We start from the raw sequence: 21,747 nt of genomic DNA on the forward strand, positions 1-21,747 counted from the left end.
CTCCAACAACCACAACCACCTTCCTTTATGTTAGGTATGAATTCCACCGGTGGATTCCCATTGACACCAGTTTTGCTAGGGCTCCTTGATGTCATACTCGGTCAAATGCTGCCTTGATGTCAAGGGCAGTTACCCTCGCCTCTTGAGTTCAGTTCTTTAGTCTATGTTTGAACCAAGGCTGTAATGAGGTCAGGAGCTGAGTGGCCCTGTTGGAACCCAAACAAAGTGTAATTGCTGTGTAAGTACCATATGATAGCACTGTTGGTAACTGAGAGTAGATTGATGGGCTAGTAATTGGTCAGTTTCTGACCAATTGTCCTGTATTTTATGGATAGCTCGTCTCTGGGCAATATTTTATATTGTTGAGTACATTACATTGTTGTAGCTGTTGTGGAATAGTTTAGCTTGGTTGCAGATAGTTCTGGAGCACTTGTCTAAAGCACTATTGCCGGAATGTTGTCAGCACCCTTTGCAGTATCCAGTGCATTCAGCCATTTCTTGATATCACATTGAGTGAATCAAACTGACTGAAGGCTGGCATCTGAGATGCTGCATATCTCAGAAGGAGTCCGAGATGGATCATCCACTCCACACTTCTGATTGAAGATGGTTAAAAATGCTTCAGCCTAGTCTTTTGAATTGATGTGCTGAGTTTCCTGTCATTGAGGATGGAGATATTTTTGGGCCTCCTGCTCCAATTAGTTGTTTATTTGCCCACCCTCATTTACCACTGTATCTGGCAGGACTGCAGAGCATAAATCTGATCCATTGGTTGTGGGATCACTTAGCTCTGTCTATCACCTGCTGCTTCCACTGCTTGGCATGCAAGTAGCCCTGTGTTGTAATTTCACCAAGTTGACACCTCATTTTTAAGTATGCCTGGTCCAGTGCCTGGCCTGCAGTCTTCATTGAAGTTAATCCCCTGGTTTGGTGGTGATGGTAGAATGGGGGATATGCCAGACCATGAGGTTACAGATTGTGGTTGAATACAATTCTGCTGTTTCTGATGGTCGACAGAGCCACATGGATGCTCAGTTTTGAGTTGCTACATGTGTTCAAAATCTGTCCAATTTGACAGGGTAGTAGTGCCACACAACATGATGGAAGGCGTCCTCAATGTAAAGGCAGGACATCATTTCCATAAGGACTGTGCGGTAGTCACTCCTACTGATACTGTCATGGACAGATGCTCTGCAACAGGTAGGTTGGTGAGTACGAGGTCTAATAGGATTTACCTTCTTGTTTATTCCCTCACCATCTGGCGCAGACCAAGACTTGCAGTTATATCCTTTGGGTCTCGGCCAGCTCGGTCAGTCACTGTTGGTGATGGACTTTGTAATGTCCCACCCAGAGTACTATTTGTGCCTTTGCCTCAAAGCTTCCTCCAAGCGGTGATCGACATGGAGGAGTACTGATTCATCAACTCAGAGTGGGGCAATAGGTGGTAATCAACATGAGGTTTCCTTGCCCATGCTTGACCTTGAGACCATGCCCATGCCTTGAGACTTCATGAGGTATTTAGTCAATCTAAAGAATCCATACAGTGCAGAAGTAGGCCAGTTGGCCTATTGAGTCTGCACTGGTCCTCAAAAAGAGCACTCTACCTAGGCCCACTGCCTTTCTCTATCCCCATAGTCCAACTTGCATATCTTTGGACACTAATGGATATATAGCATGGCCAATCCTTCTAACATGCACATCTTTGGACTGTGGGAGGAAACTGGATCACCCGGAGAAAATCCATGCAGACACAGGAAGAATTTGCAAACTCCACACAGTCACCCAAAGCTGGAATTGAACCTGAGTACTTGGCACTGTGAGGCAGCAGTGCAACCACTGTGTCACCCTGCTACCCTTCAATGTTGCGGACTTCCAAGCAACTCCCTAACAACTGTATACCCTTCTGATGACACTTCTACAGGTCATACAGGACATACCCAGAGATGGTGACGGGGGTGACTGGGACATTGTCTGTAAGGTATGATTCCGTGATTTTGACTATGCGGGTTGTTGCTTGACTAGTGTGTGGGACAGTTCTCCCAATTTTGGCACAAGCCAAGGGCTGCATATACTGTTGTCATATCTGGTGCCCAGGTTGATGATAAGTAGTCTCCCCAACTTAATACCTTATCCAATTTTCTGTGGTGGTTTGATACAACTGACTGGCTTGCTAAGCCATTTCTGAGGGTATTTAAGTGAGCTGTGGGTCTGGAGTCACATGTAGGCCAGACCATGTAAGGACAGCAGAGTTCCCTCCCTAAAGGACATTAGACATTAAGACATGCTGGAACCTGGGATTTATAAATACAAATACAAGGTGAGAGGATATTTAATAGAGATGTCAAATCATGAGTGGTGTGGACAGAGTAGATAGGGAGAAACTCTTTCCATCAGAAGGGTCGAGAATCAAAGGTGACCAATTTGAGGTGATTTGCAAAAGAAGTAGAGTGATTACGAACTGGAATGCACTGCCTGAGTGTATGGTTGTGGCAGATTCAACAGTGGCTTTCAAAACAGAATTGGAAAATTAACTGTAGATAAAAAAAAATACAAGGCTCTGTGGAAAAGACAGGGCAATGGGACTAGTTGAGTAGGTCTTACAAAGGACCAATATGCAAAATGACAAGCCAAATGGTCACAAATTTGGATGATGACAAGCCAAATAAAGACAGAAAATGCTGGAAATACTCAGTAGGTAAGGCAGTGACTGTGGAAAAAAAATACAGAGTTAATCTTTCAGGTTCACAATGTTTCGACAGAACTGGAAAATAATTGAAATGCAGAAGAGTTGGGAGTGCTATTGCTCGTGTTTGCATTGGTTTCCATCGGAATAGAGTAGAAGACCAAGGACTGAGAGATTAGAGTGGAAGTGGGTCGACAATTAAAATTACAGGTGACTGGAAGCTCGGAATCACATTTGCGGACTGAGGTATTCCACAAAACACTCATCCAGTCTGCATTTGGTCTCCCCACTGTAGAGGACAGCATACTTGAGCCACAAATACATCTTATTAAATTGAGTGAAGTTCAAATGAAATGAATTTAAAAAAAATCTTTTATAAGTTGACTAAAGTTAGAAAATGTTATAATACTACAGCTAAATTATCTACATTTCTAGAGGATCTGGTTGGTTGGTTCATGATACCATTTGGAAATAATAGCTGCAGAACAACAAAGTGATTGTTAACACATGCAATATTCTGGGGTCAGCTGCAATAAGTTTAATTTGGGTTTGAATAGAAAATTGCATTACAGTTCACAACTTCCAGTGTAACATTTTCTTTATAGCCTGTAGCAATGAATTGCACCTACATTCACACACTGTCATGCACAAGATTAGAATTATAGAAATGTACAATGCAGAAGGAGGCCATTCAGTGCATCTTGACTCTGCTCGCTCTTTGAAAGAGCAATCTGGTTGAATCCCGCAACCCCACTTTTTCTTTGCAACCCTCTGAAGTTTATCTTATTCAAGTACCTGCCCAACTCCCTTTTGAAAACATTAAAGGAATCAGCTTCCACCACCGTATTAGGGTTCAACATTTCAGATCTTGACAAGTCTGATTGCGTGAAATTCTTCTAACCTCTATGCCAGACCTCCGGCCTCTGGTTATTAACCCACTCACCCAGGATACAGTTTCTACTCTATCAAAACCTTTTATCCTCCTGAAAACATCTATTAACTAATTCTGCCTTAATTTTTATACCCTTCCCTCATAACTGATGCTCGTCATCCTAAGTACCTTCCTGGTAAGCGTCCTCTGTACTCTTCTATGGCCTTTATCTACCTGACCTGAAGTGCGGTGCTTGGATTCGTCCACACTGCTCCAGCTGGAGGCTCAGCCACTAATTTATAAAGTTCTAGCATGACCTCGCTGCTTCCAGATGATATACTGTGGATGTTGTCATGTGAGAGTACCTTTAAGAAATGGGTGTTTATTACTGCAGTCAGAGAGTGGGTGGAGCTGGGCTGTCTGTCAGCCTTTTACTTTCGTGTTAGGCTGTTTGCTGCAGGGTGTTTTATAGTTTTGTTTTCAGAGCGGGACAGCTGCAGTCACAGCCAGAAGGAGTATGAATCTCTCTCTGGAATCTAAAGACTGTAAATTGATCCTGGTGATTTAAAACTAATAACAGTAGTGACTTTAACCTGATGTGCTTCTGGTAAAAGGTGCTTTAAGTCATATGGATGTTAAACGGAAAGCTTAAAGGATTACTTAGTGTTCTATTCTTTGGGGGTTGTATTTGAATTAATGGTTGCTAAGATGTTCACTGTATGATTTAAAAAGGTTAACTTGAGTTTACAGAATAAACATTGTTTTGCTTTAAAAAATACTTTTCCATTTCTGCAGTACCACTAATGTAGAGTGAGCCATGTGCTCCCCATACCACAATCGATTAAAGGTTGTGGGTCAGGTGAACTGCATGATACACTTTGGGGTTCTCTAAACCCTGGCCCATAACAAATTGGGGGCTTGAGGGGGCTAAAAGTCTATCTATTGGATTGGCTTAGTGAGCTTAAAGACAGTGAGGGGTGAGCATATTGTGGGTGCTTTTCAGGTGTGGTATTTTAGTTTAAGTAGGGAGTGTGTTGTGGACAATGGCTCTTTCAGAGGCTCAGAAGTTTTTGGGGGTGGAGACGGTCACATGCACTACCTTACGGACAGAGACCAAAAGCAGACTGTTGGATTCGGCAAAAGCATTGCAGTTAACATTACCTGACAAAATGCGAATAGATGAGGTAATTATGGTGGTGGCTAAGCATTTAACCTTGCCTGAGATACAGATTGACTCATTGGAAATGGCAAAATTTCAGTTACAAATTAAACAAATGGAACATGAGAAAGAATTAAAGCAGCTTGAATACGAAAGAGAGAGGAAAAAGAAAGAGAAAGAGAATGAGAGAGGAAAAAGAGAGAGAAGAAAGGAAAACAGAAAGAATAGCCCGAGCAGAACAAAAAGAAAGAAAAAGGGAGATACAGAACAGGGAAAAAGAAAATGAGAGCGAGTTTGAACTTCAGAAAATGGCCATGAAACATGACAGTCAGTTAAAATTGGCAGACGTAAAGGGAAACGTACAATTGGATGATAGTGATGAGGATAGTGAGAAAGGGTGTCAAAGTCGAAGGCTTGGTGGGAATCTATTTAAATGTGCCCAAGCACTGCCAAGGTTTGATGAGAAGGAGGTAGAAGCCTTTTTTATTTCATTTGAGAAGGTAGCTAAACAAATGAAATGGCCACAGGACATGTGGGTATTACTGATTCAAACAAAGCTGGTAGGTAGGGCTAGTGAAGTGTTTGCATCACTACCGGAGGAGGTATCTGGGACATATGAGGAGGTGGAAAAATCCATCTTAGGTGCATATGAACTAGTGCCTTAAAATTACAGACAAAGGTTTAGAAACTTAAGGAAAGGATTTGGTAAAACATACATGGAGTTTGAATGGATCAAACAGAGTAATTTTGATAGGTGGATAAGGGCTTTGAAAATAGACCAAACGTATGCAGCTCTCAGAGAAATTATACTTTTGGAGGAGTTTAAAAATTCAATTCCTGATGTAGTGAGAACTCATGTGGAAGAGCAAAGGCATAAAACTGTGAGATTAGCAGCATAAGTGGCAGATGTTTATGAATTAGTTCATAAATCAAAGCTTGGTTTCCGACATCAGTTTCAGCCTGTGAGGGATAGAAACTGGGGACATGAGAAATACTCAAGTGGTAAAGGTAAAGGTGATCTGATGGGAGATACTAAGGAGTGTACCTCAGATGAAAAAAGAAATCCAGGAAGGTGGAAAAGAAATTAAAAATTTCAAATGTTTTCACTGTAATAAACTAGGCCATTTAAAGTCACATGATGTGATAAACCAGGATAAGACAGTGGGGTTTGTTAAAGTGGTAAAGGAAAGCCCAAGTGAAGGAGGTGCAAAAGATTGTACAGCCTGATCAAGAGGTGATTGATAAGAAGGTGCCAGATGGCTTTAAAGAATTTACTTGTGTGGGTAAAGTTTACTCATGTGTATCAGGAGGAGCAGGTAAAGAAGTCACAATTTAAGAGATACGGGAGCTAGTCAATCTTTAATGGTAAGAGATGAGGAGTTATGTAGTTTGGGAAGAATGTTGCCAGAAAAGATGGTAATATGTGGAATTCAGGGTGAGAGGAGTAGAGTTCCATTATATAAGGTAAGGTTGGAAAGTCCAGTGAAGAGTGGTGTAGTGGTAGTAGGAGTAATAGAGAAACTATCTTGTCTAGGAATACAGTTTATTTTGGATAATGATCTAGCTGGATCGCAGGTGGGAGTGATGCCTACTGTGGTGACAAGCCAGTGGAAAATCAGACAACTAAAGTGCTGAAGGACGAATATCCTGGGATTTTTCCGGATTGTGTAGTAACAAGGTCGCAAAGTCACAGGTTAAGACAAGAGGAGAAATCAAAGAGTGAAGATGAAGTTGAAGTGCAATTATCAGAAACCATTTTTAATCAGATGGTTGAAAAAGAACAAGAACAGGTGGCGGATGAGGCGGATATTTTTAGCTCAGGGAAATTGGAGGAGTTACACCAAAATGATGTGGAAATAAAACGGATGTATCAGAAAGCATACACGGAAGAGGAATCTACGTGTATACCAAAGTGTTATTACCATAAAAGTGATGTCTTGATGAGAAAATGGAGACCTTTACATATGCAGGCGGATGAAAAGTGGGCAGAAGTTCATCAAGTAGTATTGCCGGTAGGGTATAGAAAGGAGGTGTTGCGAGTTGCACATGAGGTACCAGTGTGAAGTCATTGGGAATAAGGAAAACTCAAGCTAAAATCCAGAAACATTTTTGTTGGCCTGGGCTACATAAAGATGTAGTTAAATTTTGTCAATCATGTCACACATGTCAAGTGATAGGGAAAACTCAAGCAGTGATAAAACAAGCACCCTTAATACCCATTCCAGCATTTGAGGAACCTTTTACAAGGATCCTAATTGATTGCGTAGAACCGCTTCCTAAAACGAAAAGTGGGAATCAATATCTTTTGACGATAATGGATGTGTCTACTAGGTTTCCAGAGGCCATTCCAGAACATAATATTACAGCAAAAAGATTGTGGAGGAGTTACTTAAATTCTTTACTAGATATGGACTACCCACAGAAATACAATCGGATGAAGGATCAAATTTTACCTCAAAGTTATTCAAAGAAATTATGGATAGCTTAGGAATAAAACAATTTAAATCAACTGCATACCATCCAGAATCGCAGGGCGCGTTAGAAAGGTGGCATCAGACATTAAAGACAATGTTGAGGGCTTATTGTCACGATTATCCAGAGGTTTGGGATAAAGGAATTCCATTCGTAGTTTGCAATTAGGGATGCACCTAATGAGTCAACCAAATTTAGTCCTTTTGAACTAATTTTTAAGGAAAAATTGGTGAGTGAGAAATCAGAAATACGTTATTGGATGACGTTTCAAATTTTAGGGAACGATTAAATAGAGCAGGTGAATTGGCTAGACAATATTTAAAAGTTGCACAAAATGTGATGAAATGGGTAGTGGACAAGAAATCCAAAGTTTGTAGTTTTGCCAGTGGAGATAAAGTTTTAATATTGTTATCAGTGTTAGGTGAACCTTTAAAAGCAAGGTTTTGTGGACCTTATCAGATTGAAAGGAAATTAAGTGAGGTGAATTATGTGGTAAAAACACCAGATGGGAGGAAGACTCACCGAGTGTGTCATGTGAATATGCTTAAAAGGTACTTTGAAAGGGAAGGGGAGAAAAAGGAATAGGTTTTAATGATTCAAACTCAAAGTGACGAACCAAATCTAGATGACTGAATTTGACATACCTCAAATTAATTGGAAAACGAGGATGTTCTTAAAAATTGGAATAAATTGTTGAGTTACCTTCCAGAGGAAAAACGATCTGACCTGAAAGAGTTATTGATATCTCATGGGCATATTTGTGGAGATAAATTGGGAAGTACTAAAATGGCTATACATGATGTAGATGTGGGAAACGTTGTTCCAGTCAAACAACATCCTTACAGACATAACCCTTTAAAATTGGCACAGGTTAACAAAGAGATTGAGAGTTGCTTAAAAATGGCATAATTGAAATGGGTTGCAGCCAATGGAGCTCACCCATAGTGATGGTACCAAAACCAGATGGTACCCAACGGTTATGTATGGACTATAGAAAGGTTAGTGCAATTACAAGAACGGACTCTTATCCTATGCCACGTTTGGAGGATTGCATTGAGAAAGTGGGACATTCAGCTTTTATTTCCAAACTGGATTTACTTGAAGATTACTGGCAGGTACCTTTATCCGAAAGGGCGAAGGAGATTTCAGCTTTTGTGACTCCAGATGGTATATACCAATTCAAAATTATGCCATTTGGCATGAAGAACACCCCAGCCACATTTCAACGGTTAACTAACAAAGTCTTTTCAGGATTACCCAATTGTGCGGTGTACATCGACGATCTGGTAATTTTCAGTCAGACATGGACAGAACATTTGAAACAACTGATGGAGTTATTCGATCGACTTCAGGAGGCAGGTTTGGTGATAAACCTAATCAAAAGTGAATTTGGAAAAGCCCAAGTCACTTTCCTTGGCCATATAATTGGACAGGGTCGAATGGTCACACGGGATGTGAAACCAACAGTTATTGAGGAGTTTTCAATACCCCCGAGACAAAGGGAAATAATGCAATTTCTTGTCGTGCGTGGATTTGTTCGAACATTGGTGAAAACATTTTTGTGGCGTGGTTGCTCCACTGATGGACTTGCTGAGGAAACGTCGAACATTTCAGTGGACAGCGGACTTTCAACAGGCATTTGACTGCCTGGATGCTGTGATAACCAATGCTCCTGTGTTGGAGAATTACAAGGGACTCTGTGATCAGATTGAACTAAAGAATCTGACTTTAAAAAGAAATGCTGAGGCGTAGAGAAATGGACGGATCGTGCAGAGACCTTCTTGTTCAAAGAGACTGTCAATCGAGAAGGATTTCAGTTGGAGGAAGAAAACAAAATGGACCATATTATTATACCTGTTTGCGTGTGTTGTTTTTTAAAACAAAAAAGTATATTTATTGTGTGCATTTCTTAAAGGACAGTGAAAAGGTGAAAAATGAAACCATCTTAGAAGTTGTTGGTTTATTTTTCTTTCTTGGGGGGGATGTGTCATGTGAAGTACCTTTAAGAAATGGGTGTTTATAAATGGGTGTGTATATAAATATCTGTAGTGAGAGTACCTTTAATAAATGGGTGTTTACTACTGCAGTGATGTCAGAGAGTGGGTGGAGCTGGGCTGTCTGTCGGCTTTTAACTTTCGTTTTAGGTTGTTTGCTACAGGGTGTGTTTTAGTTTCGTTTTCAGAGCTGGATAGCTGCAGTCACAGCCAGAAGGTGCATGAATCTCTCTCTGGAATCTAAAGACTAAATCGATCCTAGTGATTTAAAACTAATAACAGTAGTGACTTTAACCTGATGTGCTTCTGGTAAAAGGTGTTATAACTCGAATGGATGTTAAAAGCAAAGTTTAAAGGATTACTTAGTGTTGTATTCTTTGGGAGTTGTATTTGAATTAATGGTTAGTAAGATGTTCACTCTATGTTTTAAAAAGGTTAACGCGTTCATAAAATAAACATTGTTTTGCTTTAAAAAATACTTTTCCATTTCTGCTGTACCATACCTGTAAAAGTGGGCCCTGTGCTCCCCATACCACAATCTATTAAAAGTTGTGGGTCAGGTGAACTCCATGATACACTTTGGGGTTCTCTAAACCCTGGCCCATAACAATGTACATACACTACAATTTCTTATTTATGTCCAATTACTAATTTAGTTAATTTTATTCTGTAGTCAATTTTAATTCTGTTATTAGAGGCCAGCGTATTTGTTTTGTTTTCAATGCAATTACTAGTGTACAGTTGACCTATGGTAGAATTTAAACGCGGCACTGAATACAATTTTTTGAATTATTTTTTGTAATTCTGTAATGTTAATCATGTTCTCCAAATCGCAATATGTTTCTGTACTCTAGAAAAGAAACATACATACTTAAAATTAGAAACTTCTCTATCTCCAAATATGATATAACTGTGCTTTTGTGGCATTGCTAATACCGAACGAAATACCTGCTATTCAATCCTCACAACTGGTAGCACAGTAACATGAGTAACCCAGCTCGTCATGGCATTTTGTTAACTTCACATTTCACTGTATCCCTCCAACACTAACTCAATTGCAATTCACCTACTCTGTTAAAAATTGCACACATTTATCTTCAAATGTAATCACGCACATTATTAAAAACAGGCAATTGTACAAACACAAGCATACAATTCAACATATTCACAAGCGCACACCCACCATAACAAACATTGCCAGACACAAACATTCCCCAACACAAATATACCAACCTAACATAACACATATGAATAAGTTCAAAGACACAAATTGCAGCAAAATACATGCATCATGCAACAAATAAACAAAATAGAACTACAAACACAATCTGGTGCAAACAAATATCACCAGCTTGAACAACTCACTGTAAGCCACTCCACAGGAAATCTGAGAGTAATATATACAAGTTTTACATATAGCATAGACTTCCTCTGACACATTTAGTTACTTAGTCCTTTGTTAACAACACCTTGCTAGTTTTATAAAAATATAATTCTACTACACACAAGCAAAGCTACAGGAGATCTGCTGACTTATTTTAGAACTGCACTCTAATTAAATTACTTCAGTACTTTTTAGTATTCTGAAATAATTTATTTATGAGTAGCACATGTATTGAGCGAAATCAATCTATTGTAAATGAAAGACCAAACACCAGCAGCTTAGCTTACATTTTGTCCTGATTACAAAATTCATGTTTTAAGAGTCACTGAAAACCTACTCGAAAGAATAAGAGCAACAACTTAGTCAGCAGTATACAATGCATTAAGAGGACGTACGGCACTTGACTGTTTGTCACTGGAACACCACGTACTGTAGCTGCACTCACCTTCATATATATATCATTGCATCAGACTGAAATATCAATATGGATGACTGCAAATAAGATCAAACTTAACTGAAAAAAATTATCTTCTGGTCAGCATTAATGCTGTGTGAATTGATGCTTCCTGCAAAGTTTCTGTGGCCCGCTCCTTTTGATCATTTGGGACTTCTGATTCCAACCGAAGCAATGATGAGTCGCCGCAGACATCACCAATAGTTATCCAGAAGTTAGAAGTAATTTTAATTCTTCTAACTTTTTGTGGGTAACAATTGCAAGAAAAGACGAATGAATACAGGATATGCCCCTTTTCACGACAGTAGCTGCTGTTTATAGGTAGGTTTTTTAAAGGTACAGATCTTTCACAAGGTTAGGGAGTGGGTGAGTGGCTCAGTTCACTTACACTGGGTAATCAGTGTAAGACCAGGTATTAACCAGGGTAACATTTCCACCATAATTGGGCAGGTAAAGTGCATGTATTTGGCACAAGTTTCCAACACTAAGCTCAGTGTTGAAGACTTTTGTGGAAGACCCCAGGAAGTTGAAATCAGTTCATCGGAAGTTTAAATTCCCTCGGAAATTTCCACACATGTGCGTATGTTCGGGCTTCATAGGGTCCTGACGTGCAGCTCCATCTTATGCTCAATGATCCAGGTAACTATAAGATTTTGGCCTATATTTATTTATGGCAATAAATATTTATTTGCATTGCGAGCATGTAATTAAATTAAGTCACAGTCAAATGGATTTCAACATGATCTTAAATTCACTTACCATCTGGAAACTTCTTGTTGAATGAAATTCACATTGCATCATATCAAAGAATATTGCAATTGTGGCTTTTCTCAGTTCAGTTTCTGGAATAAGAGTCATCTCCAGGATAGGACCCACCATTTCCGGAATGAATTTGATTTTGTGTTGGCCTTAAAGGAAAAAATAACTCATAAATGGAAACAATTACATCTTTTGTCAAGAAAGAAAATACTACAACTGCACAAAACTAAGCAACTTACAATTTGGCCCGTAACTTCTGGTAAAGTGGCAACTGAGTCGGATTGGCACTCCGCTCGTAGTTACTTACCTTGGAATCCAGCTGCTTCTATCCCACTTGACCTTACAATTACGGCCGGGTCAGATATGTGTAGCGCAGAGGGTTCCCATGGTCTTCTGTCCATTAGAGGGGAGGAGCACATGCCATCCTTGTTTATGGCATTAGTTGCCATAAATCAAGTAAGTTTAAAGACTCTGCCACATTTGACAGGCCAGGGAGAAGGTAAGTGCATGATGTAAGTGTGTAGAACTTGCGGGGATGGGTTAGGGAGGATAGTGAGTGGGGCTAGCGCAACTTTGGGGTACTCTCCCAGGTACACTGTTACGCAACTCATACATTACCACCCAAAATGTGGCATGCATAACAATCTCCTTCTTGATCACTAGCAATTAATAAAAGAAGAAAGGCAATAAATAGAACAGTTTTACGTAGCTAACATAAATAGATAAAGTTGAAAGTTGATCTGTCAATTTATGTTTTCTGAACTTATTTTACTATTGATCTACTGCCTGACTCGGACCATTTTTACAACCTATTAGTGCAATGCTATGTTTATTCACAGTAGAACAGCAACATTCTATTGACCTTACTGCACTATCTATGCTAATTGTAAGGGCACAGGTAGTGGCTGCCCACTGTAGATGCACTTTAAGTAAACCTAATGTGTGTTTTCTTTTGCAAAACAGAGCATTAATGGAATAATTAACTCTTAAAGCAGATCAAACACATAAACAGAGAGACCACACTTAACAGAATTCTTTATTTTAAGCTTATTCACTTGGTAAAATAAACAACAACTGACCTCTGAAATGATTTGCTTCTTAAGGAGGGGCAATTCTTTACTGTTAATGACTTAGCACACCTATGCCCTCCATCTCACCGGGTCACACTCGGATTTGTATGTTAAATCTTTGCAATTGGTTGTATAACTACAGTACACATCCAATGGGTTCTGATTATGTTAATCCACTGAGATGCATAAAAGGCAGACATCTGGTAGTGAAATGCTCTCGAGTCAGTTCCACTTCAATATTTGGCATCTTGCGATATATTAAATTTCATTACCTGTAGCACATTTTGTCTATTTCTGTTCATTGTTATGACTTGGCCCAATACGATCAGTGATAATAGTATCATATAGCATGGAGAAGTTGTAGAGCTTAACCTAAACCTTTCTGCACAACTACCTCTCTCCTCTTTGAAGATACTTTGTAAAATCTACCTCTTTGGCCAAATTTTGGATTATCTGTCCTAATATCTCATGTGGCTTGGTCACATTTTGTTCTGTGACACACCTGGGGCGGGATTCTCCGACCCTCTGCCGGATTGGAGAATAGCCGGGGGGCCACGTGAATCCCGCCCCCGCCGGCTGCCGAATTCTCCGGCGGCGGGGATTTGGCGGGGGTGGGAATCGCGGCGCACCGGTCGGCGGCCGCTAGCAGCGGCCCCCCCACGGTGATTCTCCGGCCCGCGATGGGCCGAGTTGCTGCCAATTTACGGCTGGTCCCGCCGGCGTAAATTACAACAGGTACTTACCGGCGGGACATGGTTCTGCCGGCAGCCTCCGGGGTCCTCGGGGCAGACGCGGGGGGATCTGGCCCAGGAAAGTGCCCCCACGGTGGCCCGGCCCGTGATCGGGGCCCACCATTCCGCGGGTGGGCCTGTGCCATGGGGGCACTCTATTCCTCCACGTCGGCTACTTTGGACCTCCGCGATGGCCGACGCAGAGATGAACCCCCCTGTGCATGCGCTGGGATAACGCCAGCACGCGCTGTCGCTCCCGCGCATGCGCCAACTCGCGCCGGCCGGCGGAGGCCCTTTGGCACCGGTTGGTGTGGCGCCAAGCCCCTTCTGCGCCGACCAGCGCAGCGCAAACCACTCCGACGCCGGCCTAGCCCCTGAAGGTGCGGAGGATTCCTCACCTTCGGGGCGGCCCGACGCCGGAGTGGTTCACGCCACTCCTTCCCGCCGGAGTTGCCCAGCCCGCCGATTCCCGCCCCTGTTTTGGGATGTTTGTTACATTAAAAGTACCAAAGAAAGGGGGGGTATGGTGTTGCAGTGCTGCCTCATGACACCGAGGGTCCAGGTTCGAAGCCGGCGTTTGCACATTCACCCCGTGTCTGCGTGGATCTCACCACCAAAAGATGTACAGGGTAGGTTGGTTGGTGACACTGTAGCCACTTAAAATGGCTAACTCCCGATTTAAAATGGCTAAAGGCAAAGGCTGATGGGAAAGTCAACCAACAGGACACAAACGAGCAGCTGCAGGTTGACTGTTTATTTACCTCTGGAAAGGCCAGACAAGATCGATACCAGCAACCATCAGCATAACAAAACATCAGCCATCTGCATATTAATGAGCAATCCAATCCCCGGGAACAATGAGCAACATTTAGACACATAAAGCAAAACCAGACTCTTCGGTGCCAGAGAAGCCTACACAAAAGGAGGTGAACGACCACCTCAAGATCGCCCATCAATCAGGGAACCGCTCCAGCATTGGAGAAAATCGAACCAAGTGATTGGGACAAAGTCCAATCACTTGGAACCAGGTACAGGATCCGCCCCGAAAGGTGGGAAGCCCCGGGGGACTATAAGAATTGAGCCCCAAGTTCAAGGCGCTCTCTCTTCCAGCTCTTCCAGCCCTCTTCAGCTCTCTTCCATCGCTTCCAGCTCTTCCTCAGCTCCAGCTCTTCACCACCGCTTCGCCAGCTCTTCAGCAGCTGGTCGAAAACTGTAAGTCTTACCTCAACGCTCGCTACGAGATAGGCGCTCCTAGCTATCAATCTGTACCAACTTCGAATCCCGCAGGCTCAGAACCCGAATGAAAGGCCATTCGTTTCCCTGACCTGGTAGGCCAGTTCCAAGTTAAGTATAGGCCTGTTAGTTGTAAGAAGTAACTTAGACGTATAATTTATGCATGAGTAGTGATTACTGTGTATAATAAATGTGCTTTGATTTAAATCTTACTAAGCGGTGTATTGGATTATTGATCATTACTCGGACTTGAACCACGTGGCGGTATCATAAGGATACCTGGCAACTCAAGGGCAAAGGTGATAAAACAGAGCAATTAAACTAAGGCAAAGTTAGCAACAACACTAAATTGCTCCTTAATTGGATTTATTTATTTAAAAAGTGTCATAGAAATGGAAATTGTTGTTGTTAACAATTGAATGAAGAATTTAGAAGTTCCTTGATCCATTACCACCTTTATTTAAAATTTAAAGTGGCCAATTCTTTTTTTTCCAATTAAGGGGAAAGTTAGCATGGCCAATCCATCGATCGGCACATCTTTGGGTTGTGGGAGTGAGATCCACGCAGGCACGGTGAGAATGTGTGAACTCCACACGGACAGTGACTTGGGGCTGGGATCGAACCCGGGTCCTCGGTGCCATGAGGCAACAGCCACTGCACCACCCTATTACCACCATCCTTAAGAAAATAAAAACTTAAGCAATCATAAACAATCATGTGAGCAAAAGATTTATCACTGAGGAACTTGAAGTCTTGATGCTGTCAATGCACCAAATAAGGGTGACTCTATTTGGGGTTGAAGACATTCCAGGAAATGCAAATTTTAGGAAGGGAATTTGTTGTTTTAATCATTGCAGTCACTTGGAACTCTTGCACTATTTGCAATAAGGAAGATAATTGAAAACCAAAGCAAGTGAAGGTAGTCATATTCATCTCTGCATGCAACTTTGAAGGGTGCATCATGCATGATAAAAAAAAATTAAGCAGGAAACACCTCTTTAAAAAAAAAAGGACAACTTCAAGCATTGTACACATCCAGGGCCCGATGCTCCCCAAGTTCATTTGTGGCGGGTTTTTCAGGGAACCTCCCACCGGCTCTGCCAGCGAGTTTCCCCCATCATTATTCAACGGCACTTTAGTCAATTGTTTGGGCCCTGGGGGGTTTCTCACTGGTTTGGCCCAAACTTGGAATTTTTTTTAGCACTGGGGAGCTGAAAGAGTTCGGGCCACCATCTTGAAAGGGTGCCCTGATCTCTAAGTGAGCTTGTGGGTCTCCCACACAGCAATGTCACCCCCCCCCCCGACACACATAGACACTATCCCACACACCCCAAGTGAGGACACCCCTTTATGGGGTTCCCCCCTCTTCAGGCCCCCCGAAGTCTCCATACAGCACCCCCCTCCCTTCCAGGATCCCCACCCATCAGCCCCCTCAACCTGCCTGAGGTCCCGACTTACCTACCTTACACTTCAAACCCCCCCCTCCACCCTCATTTTATGGGCATTGCCCACCTCGCGCCCTGGCCCTTGACAGTGCCACCCTGGTACCAACGCCACACACTTTTCTTGAAGATGGAGATGGCATACATGATCAAGAAGCTAATGGTCTTGTTTGGGGAAATCACCACTGGGCAGAATTTTACATTCCCCTGTCGGCAGGTTTGCAGGTGGAGGGTGTAAAATGTTTCCGATAGCCTCCCCAATGTGTTCTCGCCCACCCCGATCTATACACAATTTTTCCGTGGGATGAGTGAGGCCTATGCCCGACCACTTACTGGAGAGAAATACTGGACCAAATTACTGGAGAGAATTCTTCGAGACAGGATCTACTCCCATTTGGAAGCAAATGGACGTATTAGTGAGAGGCAGCACGGTTTTGTGAAGGGAAGGTCGTGTCTCACTAACTTGATAGAGTTTTTCGAGGAGGTCACTAAGATGATTGATGCAGGTAGGGCAGTGGATGTTGTCTATATGGACTTCAGTAAGGCCTTTGACAAGGTCCCTCATGGTAGACTAGTACAAAAGGTGAAGTCACACGGGATCAGGGGTGAGCTGGCAAGGTGGATACAGAACTGGCTGGGTCATAGAAGGCAGAGAGTAGCAATGGAAGGATGCTTTTCTAATTGGAGGGCTGTGACCAGTGGTGTTCCACAGGGATCAGTGCTGGGACCTTTGCTCTTTGTAGTATATATAAATGATTTGGAGGAAAATGTAACTGGTCTGATTAGTAAGTTTGCAGACGACACAAAGGTTGGTGGAATTGCGGATAGCGATGAGGACTGTCGGAGGATACAGCAGGATTTAGATTGTTTGGAGACTTGGGCGGAGAGATGGCAGATGGAGTTTAATCTGGACAAATGTGAGGTAATGCATTTTGGAAGGTCTAATGCAGGTAGGGAATATACAGTGAATGGTAGAACCCTCAAGAGTATTGAAAGTCAAAGAGATCTAGGAGTACAGGTCCACAGGTCAATGAAAGGGGCAACACAGGTGGAGAAGGTAGTCAAGAAAGCATACGGCATGCTTGCCTTCATTGGCCGGGGCATTGAGTATAAGAATTGGCAAGTTATGTTGCAGCTGTATAGAATCTTAGTTAGGCCACACTCGGAGTATAGTGTTCAATTCTGGTCGCCACACTACCAGAAGGATGTGGAGGCTTTAGAGAAGGTGCAGAAGAGATTTACCAGAATGTTGCCTGGTATGGAGGGCATTAGCTATGAGGAGCGGTTGAATAAACTCGGTTTGTTCTCACTGGAACGAAGGAGGTTGAGGGGAGACCTGATAAGAGGTATACAAAATTATGAGGGGCATAGACAGAGTGGATAGTCAGAGGCTTTTCCCCAGGGTAGAGGGGTCAATTACTAGGGGGCATAGGTTTAAGGTGAGAGGGGCAAGGTTTAGAGTAGATGTACAAGGCAAGTTTTTTACGCAGATGCTAGTGGGTGCCTGGAACTCGCTACCGGAGGAGGTGGTGGAAGCAGGGACGATAGTGACATTTAAGGGGCATCTTGACAAATACATGAATAGGATTGGAATAGAGGGATGCGGACCCAGGAAGTGTAGAAAATTGTAGTTTAGTCGGGCAGCATGGTCGGCACGGGCTTGGAGGGCCGAAGGGCCTGTTCCTGTGCTGTACATTTCTTTGTTCTTTGTTCTTTTGTTCACTACCACTGTTTCAATTGAGGCCATTAATTGACCAATTAATGACCACTTAGTGGCGAATTCCCACCCCATCTCAATTTGTAGGCTGGCAGGAGGGGTTCAGGTGGACGGAGAAGCCTGAAAAGTGACTCTCTCAGGCTTCAGGCAGTATGGTGTTGGAGGGAGTCGCCTCCATCAAGACTCCTTATAATAAAAATGTCTGGCCCCTGCAGGTAGTTCCTCCCCCTTTGCCTCTCTACTACACACCACCGGCCCCCCACTCCCTCCCGTCCGTCCCCTGCCATTCTCGTCCTTAGTCCCCTAAAACATATCTGGTCTTAGACTACAGGGACTGCTCGTGGCCCCAGTCCTGTCCATTGCAGCTTCTGGGCTAGACAGCTACGGGCCAATTTGATTGGTGTGTAGCTCCCTGAGGTGGGACATGCTCCCTGGTATATCTGCTGTCAGATGGTAGGAAGGAAAGCTCCGCCATCCCAAAAATTCTGGCCATTATCTCCTTTGGAGGGCATTCTTAGCCACGGCACCTGTTTCACGATTTTTGAAAGCACAAGTTAACCTCGCCGTCGGGAACTCGCCCTGGCGGAGACAAGAATTGCGCAGGCCCCGGAAAGTACTGGGTCAGGCCCGCTAATGATATGAGAACAGTGTTTACTGTGCGCGCGGAGTGGAATGCATTGATGCCACTGTTGAGGCACCGGAGAATTGCAATTTGGCGTGAACCCGGCGATTGCCACGATTTTGGCGTCAAAACCAATTTTTCACCCAATTGCCTTTCCCGATTTTGGCATCTGCCGATGCAAAAACCCGCTCTTTGCCATTTAAGAGCCATCTCCTTCCTGACTCAATCATGTCTTTGTTTCTTCTCCTTCCAATGGTGCAAAAAGACTGTTGCTTCCTGCAAATAATGATCATGGATGTGCATATATTTCTATGGTTCAGAATAACCTATCAAATTTAGTAAAATAGCGCAACCCTACTTTTGCATTCAGGACTTTGGGATTGATAAAGGGAGCTGTTGATACTCATGTGTTTCAGCCATGATTCAGTGGGTAGAAGGAGTAGACCATTTAGCCCCTAAAATGTGTTCCATTATTCACTGAGTCTGTGGCTGATATGACCTAATTCCATGTGGGTCATTTTCCATATCTTGTAAGCTTCTCATGATGAGGTCAGATGTAAACAATGACATTCATCATCGCCTCCAATCTGTCAATTCGACTTTAGGTTGATTGAGGAAAAGAGTATTTGAGGACCAGATCTCGGTCCCAGGTGGAAGGCCAAAATTATACATGCCTAACTGAGACCACACCTGAAATATTGTGTGTAGTTTTGGCCTCCTTATCTGAGGAAGGAAGTTTTTGCTGTGGAGGGAGTGAGTTGAGCAATGCCTCTTATGTTCCTATATGTTTCAGAGACTTGGACAATCTACAGAAACATTCAGCTCTTCGAGCCTGCTCCGCCATTCGTTATGATCATGGCTGATCATCCAACTCAGTAACCTGTTCCTGCTTTATCCCATATCCTTTGATCCCTTTAGCCTCGAGAGCTATATCTATCTCCTTCTTGAAAACATGCAATGTTTTGGCCTCAGTTGCATTTTTGGTAGAGAATTCCAGAGGATAACCACTCTCTGACTGAAGAAAGTTTTCATCTCAGTCCTAAATGGTTTACGTCGTATCCTTAGACTGTGATCTCTGGTTCTAGGAGTACAGGTCCTGTACAGGAGTGTGATCTAGGAGTACAGGTCCACAGGTCATTGAAAGGGGCAACACAGGTGGAGAAGGTAGTCAAGAAGGCATACGGCATGCTGGCCTTCATTGGCCGGGGCATTGAGTATAAGAATTGGCAAGTCATGTTGCAGCTGTATAGAACCTTAGTTTGGCCACACTTGGAGTATAGTGTTCAATTCTGGTCGCCACACTACCAGAAGGATGTGGAGGCTTTAGAGAGGGTGCAGAAGAGATTTACCAGAATGTTGCCTGGTATGGAGGGCATAAGCTATGAGGAGCGGTTGAATAAACTCGGTTTGTTCTCACTGGAACGAAGGAGGTTGAGGGGCGACCTGATAGAGGTATACAAAATTATGAGGGGCATAGACAGAGTGGATAGTCAGAGGCTTTTCCCCAGGGTAGAGGGGTCAATTACTAGGGGGCATAGGTTTAAGGTGAGAGGGGCAAGGTTTAGAGTAGATGTACGAGGCAAGTTTTTTACGCAGAGGGTAGTGGGTACCTGGAACTCGCTACCGGAGGAGGTAGTGGAAGCAGGGACGATAGGGACATTTAAGGGGCATCTTGACAAATATATGAATAGGATGGGAATAGAAGGATACGGACCCAGGAAGTGTAGAAGATTGTAGTTTAGTCGGGCAGTATGGTCGGCACGGGCTTGGAGGGCCGAAGGGCCTGTTCCTGTGCTGTACATTTCTTTGTTCTTTGTTCTTCTGTTCTCCCCCGCCATCAGGAATATCCTTCCTTAATCTACCCTGTCTAGTCCTGTTAGAATTTTCCAGGTTTCTGAGATTCCCCCCTCACTCATCTAAACTCCAGCAAATATAATTGTAACAAACTCAACCTCTTCTCATCCCAGGAACCAGTCTGGTAAACCTTCAGTGCACTCCCTCCACAGCAAGAACATCATTCCTCAGATAAGGAGGCCAGAACTGCACACAGTATTTCAGGTGTGGTCTCACTTAGGCCATGTATAACTTGGGCAGGTCATGCCTGCTGCACCTTCAGCAACAACTGGTGTACAAGGACACCCAGGTCGCGTTACACATTCCCTCTCGCAATCTATTGCAATTCAGATAATAATCTGTCTTACTTTTTTGCCACCAAAGTAGATAACATCATATTTATCCATATTATTCTGTCATGCATTTGCCCATTCACTCAACTTGTCCAAATCACACTGAAACATTGTGAATAGCTGGCACCGATCCCTGGGGTCACTGTCTGCCACTTGGAAAAATAACTTTTATTCCTACTCTTTTGTTTCCAATCTGCCAACCAGTTTTCTATTCATCTCAATACACCATGCCCAATCCCAATCGTCTCAGTTTACACACTAATTTGTCAAATAGAACCTTGTCGAAAGTCTTCTGAACGTCCAAATAAACCACATCCACTCTACTAGGTACAGGAGACACTTTGGGTCACTGGAGAAGCAGCATAACATAGAACATAGAAAATACAGCACAGAACAGGCCCTTCGGCCCACGATGTTGTGCCGAACCTTTGTCCTAGATTAATCATAGATTATCATTGAATTTACAGTGCAGAAGGAGGCCATTCGGCCCTTTGAGTCTGCACCGGCTCTTGGAAAGAGCACCCTACCCAAACTCAACACCTCCACCCAACACCAAGGGCAATTTGGACATTAAGGGCAATTTATCATTGGCCAATCCACCTAACCCGCACATCTTTGGACTGTGGGAGGAAACCGGAGCACCCGGAGGAAACCCACGCAGACATGGGGAGGACGTGCAGACTCCGCACAGACAGTGACCCAAGCCGGAACCGAACCTGGGACCCTGGAGCTGTGAAGCAATTGTGCTATCCACAATGCTACCGTGCTGCCCTTGAGAACAAATAAATCTACACTATATCATTTTACCGTAATCCATGTACCTATCCAATAGCTGCTTGAAGGTCCCTAATGTTTCCGACTCAACTACTTCCACAGGCAGTGCATTCCATGCCCCCACTACTCTCTGGGTAAAGAACCTACCTCTGATATCCCTCCTATATCTTCCACCTTTCACCTTAAAATATTTTAT

The 21,747-nt window shown here is 43.1% G+C and overlaps 1 protein-coding gene across 1 annotated transcript in view; it reads right to left on the reverse strand.

Annotated features, from left to right (window-relative positions):
* The window catches only part of dock1 (dedicator of cytokinesis 1), an 850,868-nt gene that overhangs the window by 210,611 nt on the left and 618,510 nt on the right, over positions 1–21,747 (reverse strand). The window contains exon 30 of the mRNA XM_072479204.1: positions 11,777–11,925. Within this exon, the coding sequence (XP_072335305.1) occupies positions 11,777–11,925 (149 nt within the window). The remainder of the gene's footprint in view (positions 1–11,776; positions 11,926–21,747) is intronic.

Source organism: Scyliorhinus torazame, chromosome 16, assembly GCF_047496885.1.
Source record: "Scyliorhinus torazame isolate Kashiwa2021f chromosome 16, sScyTor2.1, whole genome shotgun sequence".
Classification (NCBI taxonomy): domain Eukaryota; kingdom Metazoa; phylum Chordata; class Chondrichthyes; order Carcharhiniformes; family Scyliorhinidae; genus Scyliorhinus; species Scyliorhinus torazame.